Raw genomic sequence first — 23,653 nt, 5'->3', positions numbered from 1 at the left:
CGAGGGGATGGAGAGACGATGGCGGCGCAGCGATCTCGAGGGCATCGAGAGACGACGGCGACGGCGTTTAATCGAGGAGATCGGCAGCCAACGGCGGCGCCGCTTACTCGAGGGGATCGAGAGGACGACGGCAGCGACGGGAGGGGATCGAGAGGACGGCGGCGGCGACGGGAGAGGATCGAGAGAAACGGCGTTCCTCCTGCCGGGTGATTTTCTTGGGGTGCGTGCGAGGGGTGGGGTGAGGTGGGGTGGGGAGGTGACAAAAAAAAACAAAGAAAAAAAAGGACGAAAAAAAACCGTCTCTGATGGGAGGAAAATTGACGGACGGATACCACCAACTGCTCCATCTCTACTCCTAATGTCTCACTTGATAGGTCGCGTTCCGGGTTTTATTTGCGTCCCACCTTATCCGGGTTTTTTTGATACCTATTTTGGTACCTCCTCCCACCTCACGCTAAGCCGCCATGAACCAAAAAAAACTCGTACCGAGTCCGCACCCGCCCCCGCGCTCTTCAGGGCCTAACCTCCAATCGCACCCAAGATAGGCGAAGAAAAAAAAATCTACGAATATTAACCAGCGAAAAAAACCCTACAAAAATTAACCAGCGAAAAAAACCATGACAAGATCGTGCGTGCCTACGAGCGAGGCCTCCTGCCCTCGAGCGCCTATTGACGCACGCCCTAGATCAGATCCCGCGGACGACTGCCCCTCCTCATCGTCCCCCCGCCGCCCCTCTCCTTCGATCTGATCTCCTTGGCGCCCCGCCGTCGCCGGCGACTCCTCGGCTCCTCGCAGTCGCCGTCACATCAGACGCCGGCCACTCCTCCGCGGCCTCACGTTGTCGTCCTCTCCTTCGCAAGGAACACCCGACCCTTCCTCCGCGGCCTTGTGACGCCGACCACTCCTTCGTGGCCTCACGCTGCCCTCCTCTCCCTCCTTCCTTCGTCCAAGGCCAGGACTTCCCCTCCCTGACCCGATCTGACGGAGAGAGGGCCAAGCCTTGCCACTCCAGTGGTCACTTTGGCCAAATCCGGTCGGGGGAGCCACCGTAGAGCCTCAACGTCGGCGCAGCAGCAGCAGTCCTTGCGACGGTGGGTGCCGGAGCTCGTCAAGCAACTCGCCGTCGGCGGCCACGACCACCTCATTCCCTGCCGTGTGTCTCCGTCAACTACTGTGGCATTGACGACAGCGAGCTAGGAGCCTACGAGGTAGACGCCCTGCTGACTATGTCGTCAAGGCCTCCACATGGCTCCTCTTGCGGCAGACTGCTGGTTGTTTGCCATGTCCTTGATCACCCTAATTTAATCCAAGTCAGGGTAGTCTCTTGCATTAAGCCATCTGGCTCTGCTCTGCAATTTCTCGAGAGAACGTTGTGGAGAACCTAACTCATGGATGCTTGGTTCAGTTTTTGGGATGAATTGATGACAAGGAGAGCACGTTGGAAATAGTGGAAGTGAAAACGGGAGAGGATGATGGGAACGATCAAGTACATCACAATCATCGGCTTCATGTGGCACTCCTACACCAACGCAATTCAGGTTTGATAATTGGTGAGATATACCATGTCGTGGTTTATACTCTTACTACTTGTTATCAATTCACTTGGCCGGATGAAACCCCATGCAAGATTATCACTTTCCCTCGTTCAATAATTTCTGGATTAGTCACTGAATCTTGTTTGGTTTGGTCTTTGGTTCTGTGATTAGATGAGGGTGGGTGCCATGGTCGTCTATGCTGGGCTTCTGCATGATCACATCTTCTACATGTTCGGTGCTGGAGTGGCTGATCTTGTGGAAGGGTTACGTTTTCCTCTTCTCATGGATTTTGACCATTGTTTTAGAGGGATTCGGATAATGGTTCTGGTAGTTACTACATTCATATTCTTTGGCATCCTCAAGCTGTTGGCTGGATCTATTGCAATTATTGTGATTTAAATTATGATGGCCTGCAGCATGCCTCCCTATATTTAAGGCAAATGATAATGGAAGTACACCTTCATGAACAAGCTAGCCGAGGTCTTGGAATTCCAACCTAGGTAAACAAGTGAACTCATTTAACGGTCTCCCCTTTTCTGGTGATGCAGGTATAGCTCATTCATTAAGGGCTACTCAGCTCTGTCTTTTTCTCTCTCTTTGGTGATTGGATTATATGCTACTCTGTGTTGAAGGATCTGTTCATGCTAAATTTAACAAATCTTATCATGTTTTCATAAATTATCTATTTGATTACTCTACGTGGAATGGTAAACATTTGTAGCATGATCAGGGTTTGATTATTTTTATCAGTGCACATACCTTCAAAAAATAAACCAATGGGGCTATCTTGTTCGTCTTTCTACTTATGTATGTATACATATGGGATGCTTTGTTAGTTCTGTTGTGCAAATAACCATTCTTTGTGTTGATGAGCTATGATAATGGCTCCCCAAATTACAATACTTGCTAAATGTACACTTTGTTGCAATGAAATCCTATTTATAAACAGTATATTTTCCTAATGGATTGTGATTAAACTTTGTTGCTTTTACCCACTTTGGTGCTTCTTCAGTGTATATGTACTAAATCGTAAAATAAGATGATTGTATATTTTGCTTTATAGTACACCGGTTCATGAGAAGAATGCTGAGAAGATTCAGCTTGCTGTGCTAAATGTCATTCTGGCTTGACTCGATAATATCGTGGTAACATGGTGGAATATTTTATTTTTTATTGTAACAAACTGTAGTCAAATTCATCATATATATATATACTTCCAGGATCGGAGGAACAAGTAGTTTTAGCCTTCTGTTTTCGAATTCTTAGTTTTAACATCTCTGTACTTGTTGAAGCTGTATCTTCAACTCTACATGAGCATAGTGATATGCAGTATAAAACATCTCCATTTTTTCCTTCTTTGGTGAGCATGGAATATCCAAATTGACATCTAGAGATAGATAAGTTGGTAGGGTAATGTTCACTAGCTTTTTTTAGGATCAAGATTGATGTGTTAATTTTCTTATCAAAGGATGATTAACGGAATCGTGGTATTGCGGCCAAAATATACTCTCTTCAGTTTGTTGGTAATGAGCAAAATGTAGTCCTGCTGTTAATGGGCTTTGGATTTGTGCGTGAAATACATTGTTGCATGCATGTTTCCTAAGTGAAAAATGTAATGGTTCTGAATATAGCTGGAGATGAATTATTTGCAGCATCCAGGCAACAACAGTGGCATGGATACAGTTAACAGTACTAGCAATTGATGATATTGTCATAGCAATTTTAATTTGGAAAAAATATGTGAGAGATTAGTCTTTTCTTTTCTTTCATGCAATGAAGAGAGTACAAAGTATACTACAATTTTTTGTAACCCACACAATGATTCAAGAAGCAGGGCCAAACAGGACCAATGAAGACGCATACAGTACTGTTCTTCATGATATGATGTTAATTTTTCCCCACAAATGAATTTAATATTAAATTCTTTGTGAGACAACTACTAAAATGAAGTAGTTTATGGGTTTGAAAATTCCATGTATTGTGCATATTTTTATGTGCGTACTTGACTCAGATGCAAGCTATTCGCAGTACGTATATTCTGAAAGAAAACATGACGTAGCTGCTAAATGCTCTCTGAAACATAGCATGTTTTTTAAAATACTCTATTTGCTTTGAATGAGGTTGCCTTTTGCTTTAAACAATTAACTGCATTCTGAAATACTTTTAAATTTGGCTAAGATTAAGAGATCTAGCAAATGAGTCCAAGTCTCAAAACCAGGTGCATCTTGAGTATTTCTCCTCCACGGCGGGTTGTCCATCTCCATATATAGTGGAGTGTTGCTCTTTCAAAAACATCTGGTCTATTTGAATGGCACATTACTGTTCCTAGTCTCCAAGAACCAGGTACATCTCTCTTGCCTTAGCCTCTTCTGATTATCCTTCCTGTTATTATGTAGGAAGCAGATTACCAACCTTCCAAGCTCTATATTCAGCCTTCCTTTCTCATTGCTCATACAAGTTCAATATATGAACATTCTTGTTACACTTAGTCCTTCTAGTTTCTTGAGATAACCATGTCTCAATTTTTTGAACAGCTACAGTACCTGTACAGTAAGAATCGAACTGCAAAGGAGCTGTACCATCTGTTGTTTCATGACTCCCTTATGCCCTTGCGAGCAGCGGCCACCATTGGGCAGGGACAGAGCCGTTGAGCGCCCTTGCTCGGTGGTCCACCACCCTTCTCGCCTCCCGTTCGACGCCTCTTCTCCACACCCCTTCGTTCGATGTGCTTCGACTCATGATGTACCAGAGTGGAGTCAGTATAGATATCAGAGGTGCACATGGGGTCCTCTTTAGTTTTTTTTCCTTAATTGTTAACCATCTCCAATTTTATGTCAACTCTACTTATTCCAGTTTCATAGTTGGAGGTATTAGATAATACATCAATTTATATCTATCGCCCTAAAGAAAATGTACATTGCTGATACAAATAATCTTTATTTTGTTTACAAACATGTAATGAAATCTACACTACGAATAAGAAGACTGAAGTATAGGACGCGCTCAGGGGTGTGCGGCAGCCCATGGCGGGCAAGGCGTGCTGCAGTGGGGTTATGGCAGCATTATGGTCATGAGAGAGCTAGCATGCTCTTTGGTATAAATTAGTTACCCTCCTGTGGGGTTATTTTTTATTCTAAGTATTAACATGCCTTCAAAATAATTCTGTAATAGGTATATAATTGCAGGTTGTTGTGTGAGCTGCACCTAAACTGAGAACTGAAACTGCAATGAATTACTTGAAACTTGGTGTCCTTATATTTGCCCCATTTGTTGGGGTTCAGTTTGACTAAAATGGACAGACCATGAGCTCCTTTAGGAACTTGTTGGGAAATGTCGCTTGTGTGGAGAGGCTGGAAATACGAAGACAAGTATGTGTTTGATTATTTTGAAGCTATTTAACATATTAGTGGTGTCAACGAGGGTAAGTCCAGGTTCCACATGTCAAGCTATATTAGTTTTTTCGCAAAGAAATTTCTCTTTATACAACAAGACAATACTTATTTGTGATTTTGCATGCCGTCGTGGAATTCTAGCGAACATGTCAATTTGTTCGTGATTTCGGACGTACAGTATTTGGGTCCCATGCACGAGGAGACATTGATAAGTTATTTCGGATATACATATAGACCGAACTAAATATGTATTTAGAGATTATAAAAGTGTGTGTTGTTTTGCAATAGTTTTAACCCACTCAACTGTATTATAAATGTGCAAAAAAAAATCTGGCCCGGTGGAAAGCAGAGTATTTAGCTAGGTGAGCTATAGACCAGGAGCTGGTGGGTGGCAGGGCAAGCACGCCGCTTCTCCTCTCTGTCTCCAGAGAGGCGCGTGCATCAAAAAATGAACATATCTGAGCCATGCGCCTTGCTTCTACTGATTTCTATAGAGATTGGCTCGCTTAGATTTTAGACTGGGCGGTTGCTGTCGAGGTCGCCAAGGTGATCCTACAGCACTGCCATGGGGATTGTTCGTGATTCTATCTGGACAAGCGGTGGTGGTGATTGGCTGGGTGGTGGTGTTGCCTTGGGGAGAGACAAAGTGAAGGTAAACGCAAGCAAGATCGATGGTGCTGTCGTGGGGATAGCCAAAGTCAAGACTTCGACTACGAACTCGTCGCAACGAACCTGGACGCTACGAGCCTGATTCATGGACCAATGGAGGGTCTTGACGCTGTTAGGGTTGGGATAGGATGAATGTGGAGGGTGACGTGCTTGGTTGAGTGCCCCTCGAAGATTGTGTCCTCCCCGTGGACCTGTTTGTGGCCATCGTAGAGGAGATTGTGGCCCTTCCCCGATGAGCAAGAACAATGTAGGCGGCACCAGGAGGTAGGGGTGGATGCGGGGATGTATGTTGATGGTTTCTCGAGGTTGCAATGTGGAAAGTCAAGAGCACGAAGTCGAAATCGGATAGGAGTTTGAGTTCTTGTTGGCCGTGGCTGGCTCCCCACTTTAGTGATGTATTTTTTCAGTTTGTTGAAGTTCAGTTTTTTGAACCTAGAGTGCCATTCGCAACATGTTTCAGGTGACCCAGAAGTTCCCTTTCATCATCATTTATAGAGCGTTCAGAGTTCCGAGCTCTGTCGACGTCGCCAGCCTTGTGAAATGCCAACTGGTCGTCGCTTCTTTCGGTGGTAATTCTCGATTCTTTGCACCCTTACATGCAGATTCAGAGATGAGTGTCAAATTCTTCAGACAAGTTCTGAGACAGAGCAAGATCCTTACATACTGCTTGTGTGCAGCTGACGGGAAACACGTAGATGTTACTGGACTGCAATTACCCGGCGTGCTGGATGACATGTTTGCATACACAGGACCGCTCAGTGCGGTTTTCAGCGAGGACTCTCTGAGCCTGCACCTTTGGGCTCCTACAACACAGGTTTGGCTTCTAAAGACGACGCATTTTACCATCTCAAGTGTCGCCTCCGGTTCTATACTATTCCCGCTTATATGTAAAATGTTCCCAATATATCTTGCAGGATGTGAGTGTGTGGTTCTTAGATGGTCCGCAGGCCCTGCTCTAGAGATGGTGCAGCTCAAGGAGTCAAATGGTATTTGGAGTGTTACATGACCAAGAGAGTGGGAAAACCGATACTATTTATATGAAGTTGACGTGTATCATCCAACTAAAGCACAAATTCTGAAATGTTTAGCTGGTGACCTTTATGCTAGAGGGTATGTGGCTGTGCGCATTTCAGTTATGTAGTTCAGGGAGAGGAACTTTCCGCAGAAGAAAAAAAGTTCAGGGAGAGGAAGAAACTAGCTTGTTGTTTATTTTATCAGCCTTTCTGCAAATGGACCGTGGACCTGGTTGGTTGACATTAACGATGAAACATTGAAGCCAGCTTCCTGGGATGAATTGGCCGATGAGAAGCCAAAACTTGATTCCTGCTCTGACATAACCATCTACGAATTGCACATTCGTGATTTTAGGTAAATTGTGCTGCTTGATTTACACAACTAAAAATCTGGCGGGGTTTATGCATATTCATCTTTGGAACTTACCTGTCTGTTTCCTATGCTTTTCAATTACAGTGCCCATGATGGCACAGTGGACATTGACTCTCGTGGAGGATTTCGTGCATTTGCATACTAGGTCTTCAGAGTTGATTTACTAGATGTATTGCATTGCCTTTTTTCAACAGTATCTCATGCTGATTGCATATTGGAACCTATGGTACAGGCCTCAGCAGGAATGTTTGACTCATGTGCATTTGTTGCCAAGCTTTCATTTTGCTGGCGTTGACGACATTAAGAGCAACTGGAAATTTTTCGGTAAGAAAATATTTCTCTTTATAAAAGGTGGTAAGGCACTTTTGAGCTTTTGCTAGATGTCTATCATTTTTTTGTTGGATAGCAATGAGTGACAACTACTTATAAGTACTTGGTTTAAACTGCACCTCTTCATTTTCGTCTCATTTACTTCAGATTGACTTATTTGGTTATACGGAACTTCATTTACTCTGGCAAAGGAGTGTGAACTAGCAACATTCCCTCCAGGGTCAGATATGCAACAAGCAGCAGTAGTAGCTATTCAGGAAGAGGACCCTTATAATTGGGGGTATTCATTTCACACTTCTTTTTCCCTGAAACATTCCAGATACTAATGTATCATGGTGGTGTTAATATCGGAAAGTTAATTATGTTCTTGCGAGTAAAATATTCTTACATATGGTCATATTTATGCTAAAGGTATGACTCTGTGCTTTGGAAGGTTCCAAAAGGAAGTTATGCAAGTGATTTCATCAGGAAAGAGATGCAGACGAGAGGAAGAGACCTCCCCCAAGCTCTGTCTAGGCGATGCACGGGCGACGGCCACCCTTCCTATTATTGCCTCCATGGCTGACTGATCATCCCCAGTAACCTCCCCCCCCCCCCCCCCCTCACGTGCGCCACACTATGGGATTAAGGTCTGCTCCTTGGCTAGCATTTGCGCTGACCTATTCTCTGATTTCTCTCCACCGAAGAATCAAAGAAACAAGCAAGCTAATGTCTAACATATTTGTTTCGTAATAGTTGGAACTTGAGGAGGAAGCTCCAGTACAATTCAGATCTCTGCTCAAACCCTCAATATCCCATGCATACATAATTGCTTATTGTGTGAATATTAGACGTTACTTGTGCATCATCTTCACCCTTTCCCAATTCAATATCTGTAAAAGCAGGCAAAGCTTCATGTTATTATGTGCTATAATATTTTTGAATTGCTGTCTAGAAAATACTTGGTCAGTTCTTCCGTAAGAAAGCTGAAGTTGGATATTAGGTGCTTTAACAAAGCTACTCCCTCCGTTCACTTTTATAAGTCATTTCAGACAACTCAAAATAAACTACTTTGCACATTGTCTGAAATGTCTTCAAGGCCTTATAAAAGTGAACAGAGGGAGTAATTCTTTTAAGCAATTACATAACCACTGTTAGATATATTATTCAGAGCTCACTAGGTTCTGATGCTTTGACGGTACAGTTCCCTGAGCATGCTTCAACATCATTTGTTTCTGCATATCGTTAATCGTGGGCTTTTCATGATTTTTTTTTCTGTTTTTAAAGATTGTCAAAGTACATGCTGCAAGATACTGTTGAGTTAATTAATTTCCTCGAGTTAAACGAAAATATGGAAACTGTCAAGGATATGTCGAATGATGAATATATTCAGATACTAAGAGAGGTTCTAAAATGTGTTTTGGCAGGTTAGTCCTGATCGTGCTTATTTTTAAACCCGAAACGTTCTTTATCATTGGAGGGTTCTCTATAATCCCATAATTGTGAAGTCAATTGCTTAATTTGATTGAGAGTACTTAAGTTAATGCACATGTTTATTTTTCTAGATCGTATCTTAACTGCTTGGACTCTTCATGTACACTAAATGTGAAACTCATTATGATTTGGAAGTGCCTGATAGCTTGTGACATAATTGATGTAGTTTATCAATCATGCAATTTGTTGTTAGCAACATGTACCAGATTTTGGTAATTTCCATTTGAATATTGCTTTTTGTTTTCATATATCCTAGATCATACTAAGATACTAAGAAATTCCTTACTGCATTAACATTGGCATCCATGGTTACTTTTCTTTGTATATGAAAAATGTAGATAAAATGTACATCCTCTAGCTCTCATGCGTTTTAGTCTCTCTTTTCTCTTTATGCTGTATCACCAATGGTGCGCGCGCGAGAGAGAGGGAGGGAGGGAGCGATGGAGAGGGAGAGGGAGAGGGGTCTAAATGATTGTATCCGTACCAGTTTCATGTTTCCATGCATGTCATTATACTCATAGAAAACAGTATCTTCATGTGGCAAGTATCTAATGCATATACATGAGTTATATTATTTAGTGTTTTCACATACTAATATATTCATGGTTTTTTTTGCATTGTAGAGTGCTAACATGCTACATTGGAGAGAAAGCGTTGAGAGAATGCTTTGTTGGGATGATAGACATGAATAATCAATCCTCATTCCAAGGTTAGATTTGTACTTCCTGCCCAGTTCTTTTACACAAAGGACCAAGCCTCTTACTTTATCCATTTCTTAATTTTGTTCCTTCACAGAAAAACATTTTCTCATTTCAATCTTTCTCCATTTGGTATGAGTATGACACACGCTCTGAATTTTTGACTATTCTTGGTTGATTAATGGTTGGTGTATTGCCTTCCACTTTGGATTATTCTAAATCTTCTTGCTTAGGCTATGTGTACCCTTCTGTCATGTGCCACCATCGATCTGAGCAAAAATCAGTGTAGATGAACCGAGCTATTTTATTATAAGCTGTGTATATAACTTCCTGGAAAGATAACCATGTAGTTATTGTTTTATGCCGTATATATTCAGATAGGTGAATTATCACAAGTTGGTCCCGGTATGTTAATAGGATTGTGCCAACCTAGAGTCTTTTCAGATCGTGCCAACTCTGTTTGGGGTTTCCTTCTACCTAATCAAGGCTTAGTCCAGTTTGTCTTGTCCTTATCTCCTTTTATGTCATAAATTCTTCATCTATTCAAGAAGCTCATTTTTGTTAGTTGGAACAACTGAAAAAATCATACTCCCCCCGTTCCTAAATATAAAGTCTAATTGTTTTTTCAAAAGTCAAACGAGTGCATGTTTGACCAAGTTTTTAGAAAATATATCGATATCCACTATACCAAATTTATATCATTCGATCCGTCATGAAAAGTAGTTTTATATTTTATCTACTAGGTTTTTCAGATGTTGATATTTTATTCTATAATCTTGGTCAAACATTCGAATGGTTGACTTGGAGGATATCAATACACCTTATTTTCTGAAATGGAGGGAGTATCATTCTTGGTGTGACGGACAAACAGAAAGAAAGGTCCGCAAAGAGTGCACTCACAAAAGCCATGTACTGTAGACCATGAATGATTACCTTGAAAGCTTTCTCATCGAGGCCATAGTTCCAAACTATACCATCCTTTAAGAAACATTCAATCAGAATTGGAGGAAATGCCATCCATTGGGGTTCTGAAGTTCTGAACTTTAATCTCTCTATTTGAATCGTTGTTATTGTTTTGTCTGTAGGCCATGAGCAAAGAATCTGGAGAGTGCCTAATGTTCCTCAACTTTTCTTATGTTCCAAATTCACTATTAGTGTTGATCATCTTCAAAGAACATAAAACGTATGACAGGATTAAGATTGTAATTTGTGTTTTTTTTCCAAAATTCACTGCTTGATTAATTTTGTTGTAGAAGCTTGAGAGAAAAAGATAGTAAATACATAGTAACTTTACATTGATTTAAGAGTAATAGCAACACACCTGCTTTTAACTATATATAAATATCTCTATATTGTTCTATACTATCCGCCAGCAAGCGAGCGTTTGAATTGCTGTTGATGTGCATTGTACATGGGCTTGGCCACTTGGATAGTGAGATGAGATCGATCGACTAGATGCTTGTTTATTTGTGTTGTTCTTAATTTAACTTTGTGGAAGGTTGCGAGCCGAATGCGTCATCGACGAGGAGGTGAGTTTGGATTGGGACGGCGAAGAGAAGATAGTTGGGGAGGAAGAAGGTATAAAATCAACAATATCGTCTGGTGTGCGTGAGGATCCTAATGGTACATGTTTGACGCGATCGTTGCTAACTAATAAGATATGCTGTGGCGCGAGGTGGTGGCGGCAATGGGGTGGTTGTGCTGCATGTCCAAGGCTGCACTAGGGAGGCGCGAGCGGTGCCTCCCGCAAGATTCCATTGGGGCGACGCATGGGCGGCAGCCACCCCCAAGACCCTGTTAGCACAATTTCATAACAATATATTTATACTGATTGTTGTGCAAAATAGAACGCTATTGTTTGTAGTTATATTAGTTTATTTCCTCTATATACAATGACACGTCTTATTGTGTGTCCAAGAGGAAGGAAAAAATATATATTTCTAGGTGTTATGTGACTTACCTTTAAAAGGAATAACTCTAATTAGAAGTCCTGTTTTAGATGCCGAGTTGATGAAATTTGTTACCTAAGATATATGTGGTAATTTGATATGAACCCAAATATCTTGTTTTCATTCAAATAAATTATCCCTAGAAATATTTATTTTGAGTAAATATTTCTTTATCGTAGGCATGTTGCAACCACTAACAAGTCCAGTCACCATCACATGTTTACTGCATGGATTCCATATTTGTCACAATATTGGCATAATCGACATGTGTGAGTCATCTATAATCTAAGATGGCCAAATGGATAAGATTATTTGACATGTTTACTGCATGGATTCCACAAGTGCCACAATATTGTTTATACATGTGAAATTTAACATGTAACTCTTGCAACTATTTCAAAAGCCCGTGGCAACGCACGGGCACTCTACTAGTTAGGAGTAAAGATTCCAAATAAATAGTAATTAAATTTTTTAAATTCTATTTTTTGTGTAGATGTTATTGTTAGTTAACAAGCGTGCTTATCAATTTTCATGCGAAATGTGATAGCAATGCTTTTGTCGATGAATAAAACAAAAATAAGTGTAATATCTGAAGGTAAGATTTGGCGTTCAACTTTTTTTTTCACAGGTCAAAATGCTTAAATTTTTCTCCTAAAAATTTGTAGGTAGCATTTGGGTGTGACAATAAACATAATTTGTTTTTTTTTAAATTGGCATTTGCCAAAAACATTTTTGATGCGCAAGAACATATGCTCCTAAGAGCCGAATTGAATTTTCGCTAGTTAGAGGTATCTCTTAGTACCACGCTGTGTGGTTATGCACAGGGATGCACGAGAATGCACCATGTGTCGTTTCCTAGTGCGGTCCCGCATCAAGTCTACTTCGTTGTAGAGCAGAGGTGTTCTACCTCGGAGTGAACCACAGATGTGTCTGAAAAGAGAAAAAAAAAGGTGAAACATAGATATGCTACGTGGTGGAGCACATGTGTCCAGCAGAGCACGAGGGTGGTTCGCTGTCAGTACAAAGTATGCTTCCCAACGAAGCACACTCAAGCTCCATGATGGAGCACAATTGTGCTCCTTTCGGTGAAGCGTATTAAACCGAAAAGGAAAAAAAGAGGATAACGTCATTCATGTCAAGTATTTATTTTCTTTGTAATGTGACATGAATTTATCTGATATTGGCACCAATTGTATTGAACAAAATTTGCAGCAGTTGGAAAATTCAGACAAGTACACTTTGAGCTATTTGGCAAATAATGTAGCATGATGTGTGCATCGGGAGTTCATGACTCCAGAAAAAAATAACACTAACTTGGAATAGTTCAAGCACAAAAGTAATCTTCTTACTCACGGAAAAAAAAGTTAATAGGAGGGAACATGCATCAGATGAAAACATAGGAAGAGATCGAGTGACAGATGCTTGCACAAATCAGATCCAAGGCTATTGCATAAAACAAATCCCTTGCCTTGATGGATCAATTGTGATCATAAATTTACACTCATTAATTCATGGTAAAATTAAGAATCTCACTCGCACTACTGAAAAACATGCCAGTGAAATACTCCTAGACACTTGCAACCAAACTACATAGCTGACACCTTGTTACTTATCTACTCCCCCCGTCCCAAAATAAGAGTCTTGAACTTAGTACAAATTTGTATTAGAGCTAATACAAAATTGAGACACTTATTTTGGAACGGAGGGAGTATTTGTTTCTCTGCTTTGCTCGGTTAAGTAAGACCACCTCTGTTGAGTGCAAAGTGCAGACTACTTCCCCTGCTTTGCTCGGCTAAGTTAGAGTACCACCCGTAAGACTGCACACCGGAAGAGCTTTCTTCTTCTCTTCCTCCTCCGATCACTTCACTCCAGCACACATCCGTGGATATGCTATGCATGCATCACTTGTACATCTCCATGTCCCGTCGACGAGCCATCGCAACGAGCTGAGCTTGAGCACGCCATGCTTCTTGTCTTGCTTCCAGCAGCTCCTGTGGGGACTTGGTCACGTCGGAGGGGTCGATGTAAGGGTCGTTGAACTGCACGGTGTCCACCATCCGCTCCACCTCTCGCCGGGCCTCTGCTCTGCTGCGCTCGATGTCACGCCGACGGCTGGTCTCTTCTTCGGCGGCAGGGCGAGCCCAAGCCTTGGCGAGGCGAGCATTCTCGATCAGTTCGCGCATGCTGATCGGCGGCTTCGGTTGCGTCGCGCTCGCCGGAGATTCAGCGACCTGGTTCTTGGGAATTTTCGGATCCTTGCCGCTGGTGGGACACGGAAGGTTGATCTTGGCGGTGGTGATCGCGACACGGAGCTCGCCGCCGGGGCAGACACCGCGTACGCGCTTCGCCGGCGGCTGCGGCTGCGATCCGTCGCGCACGGACATGGGACGCTTCGGCCTCTTGGCAGCGGCGGGGTTCGCCATCAGGGCAGGGTTCACGCGCACGCGGGAAGAGCACGAGTGAAGGTCGGCGGCGGTGCGGCGCGGGGGCAGAGACGGCGGGAGCACCGTGGTGCCGCCCATGGTCGCGGCCGTGGAATGCGAGAGCAACGGATCAGACGAACGCGAGATGGCGGCGGGAGGGAGCAAGAGGACGCGGATCGTGATTCTGGGGCAAGAAGGCGAGCTCGCCGGATCGGAGGTCGGGAAGCCGGAGGGGGCAAGAAAGGGTTGGAGCCGGTGGTGTGGCGGCAAAGGAGTAAACCGGATTCTCTCGATGGGGATTGAATCCGAGTTGGGCCCTGAGACGCGCTGTTGGATTTGCTTACATAGAACGCGCTTCGCTTTTCTGTGATTTCGTCCAACAATTCGAACGGGCTAAGCTTCTCCAAACTCAAAGCCCAAATTAAAATTTTGGAAGCCCGTCGCGGCCCAAACCGGACACACGGCCGCTGCAGCAGAGATGGCCGCCGGAGTCAACGCCGATGGCCCTGATCCGGCACACCAGCCTCCGCCCCCAGCCCCTGAAGACGGCGCCGACTCCGAGGACGAGGACTACGTGGGCGGCGGCGACAAGCCCCGGTGGCATTCTCAGCCGTGGCCGCCGACGGCAGCCACCTCGAGCCGTTCGCTCGGGCTCGGAGCATGTCCGCGACGCGGGGCGAATCGAGAGCTCCGGCGTGCTGCGGGGCACCGGCAGCGGTGTTATACGGCCTCGAGCTCGGGGCAGCCCGCCGCCCGGTAACCTCCACCACCCTGTAAGCGCTCGTATTTGTGGCTTTCGTATTGTGTACAGTACAGAAGCATATATAATTGCACATACAGAAGCATTATTCAGGACCAATTTCTTGCGAATTTACACCAGGATTGAAGAGCACCACGAGAGAAAAATGGCCGGACAATCTGATGGCGTTGGCGTAACTGACTAGCTCCTCTGCCTGTGGAAGCATTTGAGCCTCCCGCAGAGCATCACCAGGACAAGAACCACCTTCCCCAGGTCGCTCCACCACCCGGAGAAGCTGTACGGCATGTCCTGGCAGACGCTTTGCTTCTCCGGGTGCGGCAGCCTCGCGCAGCTGTAACCGATGGACAGTCCTACGTTCCTATACGCGCTGCACGCGTGGAAATCGATTCAGTCACAACACAAGCAGTTCCTGAAGAATTATGAGAGGGCTAAAGTTTCAGAAGATTTCAGTGTGTTCGGCTAATTACCTTATGACCTCGAAGATCATGTTGAATGTGGAGAAATTGAGAGGGTCGGCGGAGAGCGATCTCCTCTCGGTGATGCAGACCAGCATTATCAGCACCGCGGTGCAGGCTAGTGGTGAAAACAGCATTTTATTCAGTGACAGTCTTCTCTTGTTTGCCCCATCCTTGTGTTCTGTGATGCCCCTCTTGTCACGTTCATGCAGTGAGAGAAATGATGTCGAGGCTGGAATGCACCTGAAAATGTACAGATACTTGTTAATTGTTCCTGTGGTTGTTTGCCTGCCAACAATAACTTAGAGGGAGCGGAGCTTACCACATGGCGATGAATAGTACTAAAGCCGCAGGAGCGACGAGGGAGCAATCGATGGAATTCTCTCCTGCCTGCCTTGTGTTCACCGCCATGAACAATGCGTTGGTGATCTTCTGGTTGGGGGTCAGCCCTGCAAACACTGCCGAATTCCAGTTCAAGCAGCACAAGAGTGTGATGGCAACGGCTATGAGAGCAGCGACCGAGGCTGTGAGGAATACTGTCTGCTGGGTAGGCAGCAAGTGGTTGAAACCCACACCCTTTGTGTTGTTCATCATGAACTCAAACTCTTCAGGTTTAGCTCTGGTTATTCTTAGTCCTCTCAGTGCCCATATCACCAGCCTCAGAAAGACAGGAAGCAAGGTGTTGCCTGCAAGAATCTGGCCAGTGAGTAGCAGGAGGAGGCCCTGGTTTGAGGAAAACACCGCCATGCTCTCGTTCGTTGGAATCAGCCCTCCATTGGTGAAAGAAGAGACAGTGACTGATATGGAGAAAAGCATGGTATTGATACTTTTCCTTGTTAGCACATCTCTTGCAGTTGAAACATGTGCTACGTACAAGAACACCAATAGAGAACCTACAAGAAGAATCGAGACCATGTATGCCAACAGCACAAACCCTATGTATCTGAGGCAACTCTTCTTGAGGCTAATGGTATTAATTGATGGTGTTGCCGGGATTGCCTCTTCTATCTGCGACTCATCTTGCACGGTAACCGATCTAACTCTACTATCTTCAGGATCATGCTTGTTTTGCTTGCTCAACTCGTGAATATGGCCAAGCAGGGAAACAAACATCTCACTTCCTAACAACATCAAGAGAGTTAGGACAACTACTTGAGAGCTAGAAAGATCCTCCATTTTAATGGTAGCTAATCCTGTAACTGTGACTGCAGATGTCGAAAGGAAAAATATGTCGACATAGCGAGGACTATAGTTAGGGTTGCTTGGCTTCAGCGCCATCAAGGCAACAAAACCAAGTACATCAATGATAACAAAATAGGATAAGTGAATCAAAAGTGGGCTAAGATGGAAAGCAATGAACCGAAAAATGAACACAGATGAATTGCTGACATGCCTTGCAGAACTGAGAAAAATTGGCAGCCGGATAGGCATTGGAGTTAGATAGATGGCAGCGCCTCTATATCTTTGATGTATGTGCCTTGATTCAGCAGGCAACTACAAGTACAAGTGAGCAATGGAAGTATATATACAGCCCGGTCAAAGTTAGTGGACAAGCAGACATGGGCAATACGGTTTGAGATGCCTTCCATAATTTTTCTTTGGAAAAAAAGATACCTTTCAGAACTTAATGCTATGCGTGCGGGCATGCAGATCGAGCTTAGAAAAGAACAGTTTGAATGCGTGCTAAATTTTTGTCCCACCATTTGCCAATTGTCATCTTTCTAAAGGCAACCATGACCAGCTCACCAGAGTAGGCAAGTGAAAGTGTTGTTTACATTGAAGGCAATTTGCCAATTGCCATGCCACTAAGGCAACCTTGATCAGGTGGTGTAACAGCTCGTATGTTCTGGTTGTGGAATTTCCCAGAAGTTATGGTAATCTTTTTTTGGATGGATGTAAGAGCACCTCTGAATTTTTCATTGTAAAGTGCAAACAAGAATGTGCATAAAACGATTTTGGTACTTTGCATTTGGCTCTTCCCTTGAAGACAATTTTTCCCGTTGCCATGCCAATAATCAGGTGGTGGAACAGCTCGTATGTTCTGGTAGTGGAATTGCCTGGAAGTTATGGTCAACTTATTTTAGATGGATCTAAGAGCACCTCTGAATTTTGCATTGCAAAGTGCAAACAAGAATGTGCATAGAGCGGTTTTGGTACTTTGCATTTGGCTCTTTCCTTGAAGATGTCCAGCAATAATGAGTCAGAAAGCGATTGCAGCTGCTATGCTACAAGGACACAGAGCATGTTTAGCTGTAATGGAACTCATGGCTAGGAAGTATTCTATGCCATGCTTCAAGGGAAATGTACAGACAGAAGTGGACAAGAACCTTTCTCAGTTAGTCCCTTTCTAGTCAGTTCCCTGCTGACCATGGTACATCACAAATCCAGGATGCAGTTACATCTTGATTGGTCCTAAGCTGAGGAGGTAAGATGAGTCCCGAGGTTATTTGAAGTGCATCCGGCTAGGATTTCTCTACTCAAATTGGTGCTCAAATGGGGAGTGTTGCTTGATTGGAATCTTGAGGTAAAATCTGTAAATGTTACGGACTGAAGATGCTAATGGATTCACCTCACTTTGGAAGAGGACCCCAGAGAAGGTTCACTGAACTCAATAGCTCTACCCCTTTGCATGATTTGGCGTTTGTTGTGACTTTAGCTTCTATGATGGCCTTTCGTGTTCTGTTTGTACAATTATTTCTTCAAGTGAATCATTTGTGCAGTACTCAGACTGGATAGCGCCTCAACAAAATATACCAAGGTATTGTTCATTATTTCCATGCAGATTTTAGGCTTTGATTCCATAATCAACTAACCTTTGTTCAAAGCCATCAAGGAAACAAAACCAAGTATGTCGATGAAAAAAATATAGGACAGGTGAATCAAAAGCAAGCTAAGATCGAAAGCAATGGACTGAAAAATAAACACGGATGAACTGATGATATGCAGCTGGCTAGGCATTGGAGTTAAATGGAGTGGTTCGAGCTCTTCATAGTGTATGTTCCTGGCATTTACAAGTAAAACTTTATCAATGGAGTATTGGAGTATATCATCAGTTCTTAAATTTTAATCTTTGGAAAAAGATACCTTTCAGAATTTAATGTTATGTCTTAGGATCATGCACCAACATGCTAAATGCACGCTAAAGCAGCATAGAAAGAACAGTTTGCATGTGTACTAAAATTTCCTCCCACTATTTGCCAATTGTCATCTTTCAAAGGGTAACCATGACCACATCACCAGATTAGGCAAGTGAAGGCTTTGCTTCCATACGAAGACAAATTGCCAATTGCCATCCCGCCAAGAGCGACCTCGACCAGGTCACCAGGAAAGTGTTGCTTACATAGTTACATGTATGGTGCTACTGGTAGTGGAGTTTCCCAAAAGTTATGCCAAACTTATATTTAATATGTAAATCGATATAAGAGCATCTCTGAATTTCACAATGCAGAAAAAAATAAATTCACAATGTAAACAAGAATGTGCAGAAAATGATTATGGAACTCTGCATTTGGTTCTTCCCTTGAAGTTGCCCAGCAGTGATGGTCAGAAAAGTGATTGTGGTGCTATGAAACAAAACGATGACACGCTGCATGTCTTGCTGTGACCGAACTCATGGCCAGGAAGTGTTCTAATGCCATGCTTCAAGGGGCATGCATAGACCACCAGTGGACAGGAAACTTCCCTCAGTTAGTCACTTTCTAGTCTGTTGCTTGCTAGCCATGGTGCATCATAAATGAGGCATGCTGTTGTTACATCTTGATTGATCCTGAGCTGAAGAGATAAGATGAGTCCAAAGGCTATTCTTTCAGATACGACTGCGACTTCTAATAGGGCCGACATACTCAAATGATAATTGTTCGGATGGAAAGTCACTGCTCACTGAAAATCGAGGTAAACCTGTTATTGTTATTGATATGAAGATGCTAACGAGTAGTTACTTTGGAAGAAGACACCAGACAAGGTTCAGTGAACTCAGTAACCAGCAACTGAATGGCTCTATCGCTTTGCATGATTTCTGCGTTCACTATAACTTCGCCTTCCCTGGTGGCCTTCCGTGATCTGTGTGTACAATTATTTGTTAGCATGAATTGATCACCACATGTTCACGTCCCGAAGCAATTAAGCGTTAGTGCAAAACTCAGGCGTGTTAGCTGGATCTTCATGCTTTCTCTGCCTGTTGACTAGAATTGTGCAACGCCTTTGGAAGACCTCAACAAAATATACCAAAGGTATTGCTCATTGTTTTAATTCAAATTTCAGGCTTTGAGTTTCGATAATTAAGTAAAAAAAAATCTAGTTTCTCCTGGAACTTCTGTGTACTATGTACTACAATGATAGAGCAACATTAGCTGTGCTTATAAATAGGGTGTCAACAAGTTTTTTCTATATTGTAAATTGTGTGAAGTAATACTAACCCTGCCCTAACAACAAGAATAAGAATTCAATTGTCTTTCCGCTGGAACCCTGCGGAATTCACGTCAAGATGCCACACGTTGATAGATGGTTTCCATTGCATGCCCAACATCCACCAACATATTTTTCCATCCACTGATCCAGCTAGAAACCTGATTCGTCTTGCAAGTACGCGACAGTTATACCAGTTTGGCACACTTGCCTTTGCAATTAGTCTTGGCCAACTGTATCATACTCTCCAGGATTTACCTGTGGACACGGCGAACACCTTAAGCCTTCCATAGAGCATGACCAAGACTAGCAGAAACTTTCCTCCGTCACTCCACCATCCAGAAAAGCTGTATGGCTTGTCCTGGCAGATGATCTCTGGGTGCAGCTGATGCAGCCTAGAACAACTATAACCAGTGGATAGCCCAACGTTGCCGTATGCACGGCAAAACAAAGCATACAAAGTTAATCTCCTTACTGAAATGCATTCACGAGTTAGATTTTGCCTTCTAAGTTAGTTTAGGGAGTGCCGTGTCTAGCTCTTGCAGACACAAAGTGCTCTGTTTATGAATTAACTTCATTCTTATGTTATGCTGCAATTGCCATTTATGTCTAGTCTACGCTACCATTGCCTTGCTAACTTCTCTCCATCTTTAGTTAGGGAGAGTAATGTAAGTTTTTTTTTATCACATGAAAGAATAACACACCTGATGACCTCAAATATCATGTTCAAGGTGGAGAAGTTGAGTGGATCGTTTCTGAGCCTTCTCCTTTCAGTGATGCAGGCAACTATCACAAAGATGATGTTACATCCGAGCGGTGAGAATGCCAAATTCTGCACCAACGACCCTCTCTTGGCTTTCCCTTTTGTGTTCTCATTGGTGGTTTTAGTATCTCCATTGGGTGTTGCAAATGTTGCTGATGATGGCAAATACCTGAGACCAAGAAGTAAATTATCGCACATGAATTTGAGATTCCAAAGCCAGTAAGTTGTACCTACTTATCAAATGATATGAAATGAAACATCAATTAATGAAGTGCAATGCACTCATGAACTTACATCATGACGATGAATAGTACTATAATGACAGGGGACATGAGCGAGCAGTCAATGGAATTCTCCCCTGAGTGCCTCGCATTCACCACCATGAAGAATGCATTGACAGTCTTCTGATAAGAGCTGAGCCCATCAAACACTGAAGAATTCCAATCAACGGCGCAGAACATCGTGACCCCAGCTGCTACAAGGCCAACGACCGTCGAGGAGAGAAATGCAGTCGGCAACCTAGGAAGCAGATTAGCAAAATGCACCTCCTCAGGGTTCTTGATCATGTGCCGCAGCTCCTTCACCTTTGTGAGCCTCCCCAGGAACCATACCAATAGTCTCAGGAAGAGAGGGAACAATGTGTTGCCTGCCAGAATCTGGCCACTGAGCAGCAGCAAGAGGCCTGAATTCTTTGAGAAGATAACCATGTTCTCATTTGTGGGCACGAGTCCTGCATTCGCACAGGAAGCGACGGTGACTGATAGTGAGAAGAGCACGATGTTGATCCCTTTCTTGTTCAGTGGGGCACTTGCAGTTGGCACATGAGTTATATACAGAAAAACCAGCAGAAAGCCCAAGACATGGATCACGGCAAAGTACCCAAAGACCACATATCCTAAGCACTTGACAGGCCTACTCCTCTTCAACTCTGTACATTTCTTGGGTGGAATTGCATGAGCTGCTTCTTCAAGCTGCGACTCATCACAGAGTGCCACGCTATTCGCCAAGTCTATCTCTTGAAGCTCGACAGGAACTGAGCTGATCTTCATGCTTGGAAGATCTGGCATGTCTTGATGGTTCACTCTAAGCATGAGGCCTAAGAGTGAAACAAAGATCTCCCCTCCTGCAAGCATGAGCAGTGTCAAGACCACAATTTGAGAGCTTGAGAGGTCCTCCATCGTGATGGCGCTGAGGCCAGAAACTGTTAGAGCAGAAGTTGACAAGAATAACATGTCAATGTAAGGAGGGCTGAAGTCAGGGTTGCTTGGTTTCAGCGACATCAAGAGGACTGAACCAAGTATAGCAATGGCAAGGAAGTAGGACAGTTGGATCCAGAAGGGGTGAACATGCAATGCAACAAATCGATAGACAAAAGCTATTGAATCGACAACATATCTACTGATACGGCAAAAGCTATGCAGCTTGATATGGATGAAATCCTGGTAAAATCTTTTCACCCGGCCCATGGTGCTATGTATGAGTGTGAGAAACAAATGCATATGTCTGTGACAAGATAGGTCGCATACTGGTGCTACTTATATGCGCGCACTGCATCACTGGCTTGGTACCATGAGCAGATCAATCTATCCTACGATTCTAGTTCTGGTTTAACAAATAATGATAGGACGGCAAGCCCACTACAATCATGTTATTCTCAATCAATCAGTAGTACATTATTATTTCTCTGAGGTCTTTTGCAAGATAAACATTGTCACTCACAATCATATACAGTTAATTATGTGTGCCTTCATTCACAATAATGCAGTCTTGTTTATTGGAGGTTGACGAAGAGTAATATCCACTAGCATTTCGAGTATGTCACATGTGCAACTGCATGAGTGTGTGCCATACAGACCAATCAGGAGGGAGAACCATCAATAATTGCAGGTAGTCTGTCCGTAGTCAGACTACGTCGTACATGTTCCATGTTAGCAACTTCATGGTGTAGTAGACTAGGATCAAAGCATCTTCCGTTTGCTGGTCAAAGAGAGTAGGATATAGCACTAGAAGGATACATGCCATGTTGCTTCCTTGCATAATTTGCACTTGGTTGTCCTTTCAGTTGAGCTCAGGGCAAGCCGGCCGGTGAGCAGTGGCAGAGCCAGAAACTCAATATAGAGGGGGCCAAACATGTTATATAATGTTAGACATGGACAAATCATCTAAATCTTGCTATTTGTTTGACAAATGGAGGATTAAGAGCACATATAGTTGTATTTATGAGAGCATTGGGGGGGGGGGGGGGGCTTTTTATTTCTCTATTATTGGTCATCACCAGGCTTTGTTTTCAGTTTCTCGTACCAAACTGTGATGGTGGTTTTGGCGGGGGTGCTAGTTCAGCAAGTTGCTTGAGATACTTGCACATGTTTATTCGACTATTTCACGACATTCCGACTTGAGCCTCCCCATGCCAAGTTTTCTGTTAATTTTTTTCTTCTTGGTTGCAAATCCTGCAGGTACTACTCATGTTCTCTGGAAAATGTTCTGCAGTTGGATTGGTGATCATGCTGAGTGAAAAAGCTCATTCTTCAGTTTATTAGTTTATTCTACGATGATGCTGATACTTGCAGCTGTGGAAGGTTGCACTTGCATCCCACATTACTAGGAACCGACCTGGCGGATCATATTCCTTGCGTACCGCGGGGGATAGAGATCAAACGCTCACCCCTAAAAAGAAAATCCCTGGTACGCAATCACGCGAGCGCCATGAGCTATATGGATCGGCCCATTCTGGACCGGTTTTATTTTCTTATTTTTCTTTTGGTTTTTTCTTCTTTCTTCCTTTTTATGTTTTATTTTCTTGTTCCTTTTTCAAATAAAATTCGTGATTTTTTACTTCCCGAATGTATTTTCAAATCTGTGAACTTTTTTTTGAAAATCTCAAATGTTATTTCAAATTAGTGAACTGTTTTCGTGAACATTTTGAAAATAATGAACAAAGTTTCAATTTCATTAAAAAATTATAATACATGAACACTATTTGACATACGCGAACAATTTTCAAATTCTTGAACATTTTTTGAAGTGCGAGAACATTTTACAAATCATGAACATATTTTTGAAATTTCATAACAGTTTTTGAATCTGTGATCATTTTTTGAATGGCGAACATTTCGACAGACATTTTTTGAAATTTGGGAACAACTTTCGAAATTTGTGAATATTTTTGGAGTCCGCGGATATTTTCTGAAATTTACAAACATTTTTTTAATTTGTAACATTTTTCAATAGTGAGCATTTTTTAAAATTCGTGAACTTATTTTGAGATCTGAATATTTTTCAAGTTTATGAACAATTTTCAAATTTTTTGAACATTTTTTAAATCACAAATGCTTTTTTAAATGCGAAAAAGCAGTAAAGAAAAAAAGGAAAATAATAAAAGGAAAAAATGGGGTGCCCTACCCCGCAATGGGTC

General features: G+C 43.0%; 4 protein-coding genes and 1 long non-coding RNA gene across 38 annotated transcripts; 2 read left to right on the top strand and 3 right to left on the bottom strand.

The window, feature by feature from the left end:
* Positions 1–645: 645 nt before the first annotated feature.
* On the top strand, positions 646–20,791 carry LOC123158304 (uncharacterized). Of its 34 annotated transcripts, none has more exons than XR_006479322.1 (9): positions 646–1,551; positions 1,708–1,863; positions 1,953–2,036; positions 3,755–6,166; positions 6,275–6,411; positions 6,512–6,965; positions 7,068–7,128; positions 7,216–9,495; positions 10,983–11,553. It is a non-coding gene; the product is annotated as an uncharacterized lncRNA (long non-coding RNA). The 34 variants fall into 34 exon arrangements; XR_006479323.1 differs by having other exon boundaries at positions 1,708–4,310; positions 4,521–4,630; positions 4,722–6,166; positions 10,983–11,552; XR_006479320.1 differs by having other exon boundaries at positions 1,708–4,310; positions 4,521–4,630; positions 4,708–6,166; positions 10,983–11,552.
* LOC123158301 (uncharacterized) lies at positions 13,034–14,035 on the bottom strand. The gene has a single exon (XM_044576347.1). The coding sequence runs from the start codon at positions 13,953–13,955 to the stop codon at positions 13,335–13,337; it is 621 nt and encodes a 206-aa protein (XP_044432282.1). The 5' UTR covers positions 13,956–14,035; the 3' UTR covers positions 13,034–13,334.
* On the top strand, positions 14,242–14,967 carry LOC123158302 (uncharacterized). The gene is made up of 2 exons (XM_044576348.1): positions 14,242–14,612; positions 14,737–14,967. Exons 1-2 carry the CDS (start codon positions 14,335–14,337, stop codon positions 14,798–14,800), a joined length of 342 nt encoding a protein of 113 aa, XP_044432283.1. The 5' UTR covers positions 14,242–14,334; the 3' UTR covers positions 14,801–14,967.
* Positions 14,680–16,946, bottom strand: LOC123158300 (probable cation transporter HKT9). The gene is made up of 3 exons (XM_044576346.1): positions 15,394–16,946; positions 15,084–15,314; positions 14,680–14,983 (listed from the first exon to the last, which is right to left on the bottom strand). The coding sequence occupies exons 1-3, from the start codon at positions 16,500–16,502 to the stop codon at positions 14,797–14,799; spliced, it is 1,527 nt and encodes a 508-aa protein (XP_044432281.1). The 5' UTR covers positions 16,503–16,946; the 3' UTR covers positions 14,680–14,796.
* On the bottom strand, positions 19,407–21,718 carry LOC123158303 (cation transporter HKT1). The gene is made up of 3 exons (XM_044576349.1): positions 20,533–21,718; positions 20,181–20,407; positions 19,407–19,916 (listed from the first exon to the last, which is right to left on the bottom strand). Exons 1-3 carry the CDS (start codon positions 21,702–21,704, stop codon positions 19,714–19,716), a joined length of 1,602 nt encoding a protein of 533 aa, XP_044432284.1. The 5' UTR covers positions 21,705–21,718; the 3' UTR covers positions 19,407–19,713.
* Between the last annotated feature and the right edge of the window lie 1,935 nt (positions 21,719–23,653).

This window comes from Triticum aestivum, chromosome 7B (genome assembly GCF_018294505.1).
Source record: "Triticum aestivum cultivar Chinese Spring chromosome 7B, IWGSC CS RefSeq v2.1, whole genome shotgun sequence".
NCBI classification, from domain to species: Eukaryota; Viridiplantae; Streptophyta; class Magnoliopsida; order Poales; family Poaceae; genus Triticum; species Triticum aestivum.
This window is presented reverse-complemented; position numbering and strand designations above follow the sequence as displayed.